General features: G+C 41.1%; 1 protein-coding gene across 3 annotated transcripts in view; it reads right to left on the bottom strand.

Annotated features, from left to right (window-relative positions):
- FAM13A (family with sequence similarity 13, member A) overlaps positions 1–6,831 on the bottom strand; it is a 261,528-nt gene that overhangs the window by 239,114 nt on the left and 15,583 nt on the right. For all 3 annotated transcript variants that reach the window (XM_005862767.2, XM_005862766.2, XM_014536858.1), the window contains exon 2: positions 5,362–5,551. In XM_005862767.2, the coding sequence (XP_005862829.1) occupies positions 5,362–5,551 (190 nt within the window). The remainder of the gene's footprint in view (positions 1–5,361; positions 5,552–6,831) is intronic.

The following is a 6,831-nucleotide window of genomic DNA, read 5'->3' on the forward strand; positions in this document are numbered from 1 at the left end:
CTCTGATGAATTGCTGCTATTTATTTTGTTAGCTGCTTTAAGGAGAGGTCCACGTGGCAAGGAACTGAGGGCAGTTTCTGGACAATAGCCAGCGAGGAGGACCTGAAAACCTCAGGTCTACAGCCCACAAGGAACTGAATCCTGCCAATAGCCATGTAAACGAGCTTGGAAGTGAACATTTCCCCAGTCAAGTCCTGATAAGCCTGTAGCTTCAGCCAACACCACAACTTCAGCCTTAGAAGAGACCCTATGATAAAAGAAACAGCTGTGCCAGAATTCATGACCAATGTTTATTCCCATGAGGCAATAAACAGTTGTTTTACTCTGCTATGTTTGAGGATAATCTATTATTCAGTATCAGACAAAAGGAATGGCACATCATATTAGTTAATGCTGCAGAATATCAGTTACTATTGGAAGACTTTAGCATGTCATTTTTAAAGCTTTCCAGGTCTGTTTCCTATACTCCACAAAGCTTCATCTGTAACACAGGAATGTATACTGGCACCAAGCAGAGCACTCAATAAAGGAGAACCCAATTCCTGGTCAAGGCCCAAATCTTGAAAATTTAGAATTCTGCATCATAGTCCTGTATCTACCCAGCTCCTGAGCTTATTTTTGGCCTAGCGAATGCCCCTTGGGTCAGATTTCACAGACCTTAGGTTTTCTCTTCCAACAAGGTTTTGTGACCCTTCCCTCAGATAAATATACTTCCAGTTACTCCAACATAACCACCCACTTCCATGAACTGGCCTTGGTTTTCAAGGTTCCTGGTCCCACAGACCTTACTAGTGGAGATAAGTTATAAATGGAAGGAATCTAAGTTAAAATGCTTCTCAACCATTCCTTTCTGTCTCTATTCTATTTATTTGCACAACTCTTTCCCTCAGGAACATCTCTCACCCAAACAACTCTTAGAATATTTAGTAATTTTCAAGCAGGAGAAGTTTACCCCTGGTCATGGCTATATTCACTCTGGAGGGGGGGTGGGGACGGGACAAAACAGTTTTTTAAAACCCCTTTTGAACTTCTATCTAATGCCTATATAAGGCTTACCTGACTAAATAATCTCTAAATTTCCCTACTCTAAATTTTAGGAAATGACAATCACAACTGAAATGTTCAGAAGGATGAGGTATCTAGAAGGCTTAGTGGCATTATTCTCATAGATTTCTGAATTTTTGTTAGATTTGATTTCAGGAGATATGGATTAAGCATCATGGAACATCAATTTAATAATGATCATACAACCTAATTAACATCTACACCACTGACAACTACATTTTTTTATTGAAATATTTATTACAAAATAGTGTGACTATATCATCATTAGAAACTAAACATGCCAGAAGTCAGAATTTGCCTAATTGGAACACTTTGGCCCAGAAAACAATATAACAATATATAAGCATATCCTGACATCTGGTGGTGAGTGCAGAATCCTACACTACTTAAAATGTCATCATACAGTGTCTTCATGCTAAAGAGAAGGCATCTATCTAGTAACATTGTCAGCAAGACTAGTTATTTTAAAATAGTCTAAAGATGATATACCTCATAAGATTTTCCTTTGAATCTAAAAAAAAAGAAAAATGTATTTTTTAAAGTAAAAAAGTTTGTTTGATATAGGCCTTAATAAACCTCTTCTGTCCCAAATTCCTTTATAGTAAGAGTTCCCCTTGTGTCAAGTTGTTAAATGTCTGTATTTAATTAAACAAACTATGACCACAGCATCTACCACTGGTTAAATTACCATGACTAATCTCCCTATATCCCATACCTGATAGAGTGCCTACTCACCATTGTATAATGAATACTTGCTGACTTGAAAAAGGCTACAAAATAATTAATAAAACCAATAGAAGTATCTTGCCCTCAAATGTATACCACCCTTCAAACTTACATAGGCTCTTTGGTTTACTAACATGATAATTTCAAATGCAATAAGGGGCTCCTGGTTGTCTAAGTATTAATGAACTATACAACCTTTTGAAATGATGGGTAGATAACCTCCCCTAGCTTGCCAGTCAAGATTCTGATTCAGTAGACCAGAGGCACCGCCCAGGCAAAAGATTCCACTAGTGATTCTATTTCTTTTCTTTTTTTTTAATGTGCCTCAGGCATGAAACAGCTTTGGCCACTGACACAGGCATCAAGCTAGGATGAACTAAGGACTGTACATCTGCTTTGCCCCTGACTGATATAAGAGCAACACCACCAATCAGGTGTCTCCTTGCCCATTGCCAGGGGGTTAGTGATTCTATTTCACATCCCTACTTAAGAATGACTGATTTTGCCCACTAAAACATTTAGTTTGAATTACCTGAACATACCCTATTAGAGAGTAACTAAGAACATGCTAAGGGGAAGAAGAAAACCAATCTCTAATTCAAATTTTACCCAAATTTTCTTATTTTGATTATGTGAATATAAACTGGTTCAACTCTTCTAGAGTTAGATATAAATACACATATCCTTTGACTCAGAAGTCCACTTCTAGAAAGTTAGTCTATGACCGTGGTCGGCAAACTGCGGCTCGCGAGCCACATGCGGCTCTTTGGCCCTTTGAGTGTGGCTCTTCCTAAGCCTTAGGAGTACCCTAATTAAGTTAATAACAATGTACCTACCTATATAGTTTAAGTTTAAAAAATTTGGCTCTCAAAAGAAATTTCAATCGTTGTACTGTTGATATTTGGCTCTGTCGACTAATGAGTTTGCCGACCACTGCCCTAGCTGATTTGGCTCAGTGGATAGAGCGTCGGCCTGCAGACTAACGGGTCCCAGGTTCGATTCCGGTCAAGGGCACATGCCGGGGTTGTGGGCTCAATCCCCAGTGTGGGGCATGCAGGAGGCAGCTGATCAATGATTCTCCCTCATCATTGATGTTTCTATCTCTCCCTCTCCCTTCCTCTTTGAAAGGAGGAAGAGAGTGTGACACAGTAAAGAAGTGAGGGAGGTGTCTGTGGATGTGTGTGGTGTGTGTGTGGGTGAGTGAGGGACAGATAGATATCTCAGGAGTCCCAGGGACTGGCAGATAGAGCTCTTCTAAAAGGGGAATCCCAGCTGCCGCCGTGGGCACCCCCAGGGTAGCTTGGCTTTGACAGAGAACTCACACCATCTTGAAGAGGGGAGCAACGGAGGCCAGGAGTGCTGCAACACCAACATCCAGACCAACTTTGGACAGCACCCCGAACCTGTGCAAGGAGCTGCTTGCCAGCCATAAGCCGCGTGGAATCACCAGTGAGCAGCGCAGTGCCATGACGTGGGTCCTAGATGTCTGCAGTGGGAGCGTACCAGAGAGACCGCTGACCTGTGCCTCCTAGCCAGAGCCCAGACCCAGTGTTCCAGGATCCTGTGCTTCAGGTCCCCGTGCTGTGAGTGTAAGCCATGGGCACCCCACTCCCCACTCCATGACTGAGCCCAATACAGAACCGCAGCCGGGTGCGTGTTACACCCCTGCCCAGGCAGAGCCCTTGCCCGGCGAGCACCCTGCCCCTGGCACAGACAGAGCGTGCTCCACCACCAGCACAGACAGACCTTTTGGCTGGTACGCACCCCGCACCCCACACAGACAGAGCCGCAGCCCAGTGTGTGCTACGCCCCTGGCACCGACAGAGCCTTGGGCCAGTGGTGCTCTGATACCAGCACAGACAGAAGCTTCGGCTGGTGAGCACCCTGCACCCCGCATCCCGCACAGACACAGCCACAGTCCAGTGTGTGCTACGCCCCAGCCCAGACAAAACCTTTGGTCTGTGTGTGGTCTGTGTGTGCTCTGCACCCAGCACAGACAGAGCTGTCACCTGGAGCACACCCTACCCCCAGCCCGGGTCAGAGCTGCTGGTGCGACCTGGTGTGCTCAGCCAGAGGTCACAGGACCACACTGCCAAGTGTACTGCCAGAGGGACCTAGGGTACCATCCAGCCTAGCGGCTGGATCTGCAAAATGCATGCCAGAGGCTTCACAGAGAGTCATACGCCAGAGGAACTGTGTACCTGCCCTCACCAACCCTGAGAAACGGATAAATGAGGGACCAGAACCATGTGAGAAGGGTGTACAATTCAGAGCTGAGGCAATAAAGGTGTGAAACTCAAGGCAGACCCAGCCCCTGGGGCTAGCAAGTCCAGCACCATTGGACTGCTACGGGCTTCAACCCCTCAGACCCCAAGCAGTGAGTCCAGGGCCAGAAAGAGAGAGTAAAAATGGGGAGACAAAGAAACAAAGCCCAAAGGAAAGAAAAGGAGACAACACTTTTTTAAAAGGAACTAAATGAAATGAAAGAATGCAATATGTCAGAAAAAGAATTCAGAATAAGGGCCATACAGTTCATAAAGCGGATGGATGAGAAAATCAACAACTTATGTGAGAATAAAGAGGAAATAAAAAGCAATACACCTACAATAAGAAAACAAAATGGAAGATTTCCATGGTACACTGGAAGAAGTGGCCCCACCCCATAACAAAGAAACAGAATTTCTGGAGGATGAGGCCCAGAAATCAGGATTTTAAAAAGATTCCCTGGTGATTCTAATGTGCAGCCAAGGTTGAGAACCACTGTTATAGAGGAACAAATGCAAGGTGCTTCTCAAGCATTTGCAATGAAGGATTCTTCTTTGCAGGGGGAGTGGCCTTGTAATCATGGGAAGATATGGGGGCTGAAGCAAACTGCAAAAGTTCAGAATTTCTTTGAACTTTCAAGTTAACTTTTAAAACTCCTCCAAAATTTTACACTCTATTCTGTAATTAGTCTAGTTTTAGTACAGAAAGGCTTTTTCAGTATAGAAAATGATGAATATTCCAAGTTCTCCCTTGGAATATTTCCCTCCCAAATCTTTTAGAGTGTATTGATATTTATTATATAGTTGGCCATTCTCTTATCATACTGCTGTAGCTTGAAAGCATGTAGGGAACATGAAATAATTTTTTCAAATTATCCAGGTTTTAAATAAAATTATAACCATAAGGCAAAATAGCTTTCAAAAATGAAGAGATATAATTTATCTTTTTATCATGCAATGTACTATGTTACTCTTCAATGGTTTTACATGCTTAATTTTATCACTTCAAAAGTAAGTTAACACCCCGGAGTAGGCTACACATACTACTTTTTTAGGAAGGCAATCAAGGTATCCAATGAATTCATGATTGACCTCAGCTGACAGAAACCAAAAAGAGTTCTCTCTTCCTTTAGAATGTATTGACTATCAATTGAACTATTAGTATCAGAACAGTGTATTTCAGTACTTAAAACTAGAAATCATTCCAAACTAGAAACCTCAATAATTAAAGTGATTGTTCATAGTAACTACTTAATGTTTTATGTGAGAACTGTGGAAACCATAGTTAAAACAAGACTTGACTTACCATTCTTCGTCAAGTACTCCACTATATTCCCCACTATGGCTGGAATGCCATTCACAGTGAGTCCCTGCTGTTGGAGGTCTTGGAGGCTGACGCCAAATAACTTCTTATAGGTAGAATTCTTCTGCTCACTTAGTGGCACTGCCACTATCTTTTTCATGTCTTCTTTCAGCCGAACTGTAGCTTTACTTTGCTTAAAAGAGCGTAAGAAAAAAGAGCAGTCAGTCATTTTTACCACAGTAGGTTGCATGGTTACAACACAAACACCTGAATTAAAATGTAAGTGTCTGAAAACATATAGCAATAGTCTTCACTTATTTTTACTCCCACTCAAAATCTCTAACATCTCTCATGTGTTGCTCAGTGTTACAAATGGCTCAGTGTTACCACTGACATCACGGTTAAAAGGAGTGAAAAATAATGAGAAACCTAAAGCCATAACATAACTGTAGCTAAGGGAGGGAGCAATACAGTGCAGTATCTAAGATACATATATTACTACAGTAACACAGGGTTGTGACTGGTTAACAACTGTAGCTAAGGGAGGGAGCAATACGGTGCAGTATCTAAGATATATTACTACAGTAACACAGGGTTGTGACTGGTTAAAAGGTAAATAAAACATTTATACGAACATTGAAACTTCATGCAGATCCTGAAATAATAAAAGTTTTTTAAAGACAAAAATTTATCTAGATGTCATTTTAAGGTAGCTTTAATTTGCAATGTTAGGATAGATATGTATATAAAATATAAAAATGTGGAGTAAACATTTATTTCTCTGACTTGATTATATCTGTGAAGAGCTCAACAATATTTTAAGTTGCATAAAATCAACTCAATTCTCTTTGAGGTTCAAAAGGCCACATCTCTGAAACAGCATCATTTTAGGTAGTCACAATTTTAAAAATTCCAGCAAGACTGTTCATATTATAAATATAAAATGCAATTTACATTCAATTAATTCAAGTTACCAACACACAAAAATTCATACAAATGTATTTTTTCCTCTTAGTAGAAATTTGTCCCCCAAGGAACTGTCACAAGAGATAAATATTAACATGGTTTAATATAACTAAGTGATCTTTTAAAAGCATGTGCATCTATAAGTCTACACACTGAGAAAAAAGATGGCAAAATGCAAACAATTTTATTTGGGGACAGATAGCAGATTGGAGGAAACTCACTCTTTAAGAATGAATGTAGCAACTAATGAAAGTATTATAAAGATTATGTAGCTGCGGCATTCTAAAAGTAGAAATATTACTTCCATTTTAGAGTTGAGGAAGCAAAGATCAGAGTGTTAAGTAATTTGGTAAAAGTCACAAAACTAGTAAGAGTTTCATCCTTGCCCTAATCGGTTTGGCTCAGTGGATAGAGCATCAGCCTGCAGACTAAAGGGTCCCAGGTTCGATTCCGGTCAAGGGCATGTACCTTGGTTGCGGGCACATCCCCAGTAGGGGGTGTGCAAGA

Source organism: Myotis brandtii, unplaced genomic scaffold, assembly GCF_000412655.1.
Source record: "Myotis brandtii unplaced genomic scaffold, ASM41265v1 scaffold1675, whole genome shotgun sequence".
Lineage (NCBI taxonomy): Eukaryota > Metazoa > Chordata > Mammalia > Chiroptera > Vespertilionidae > Myotis > Myotis brandtii.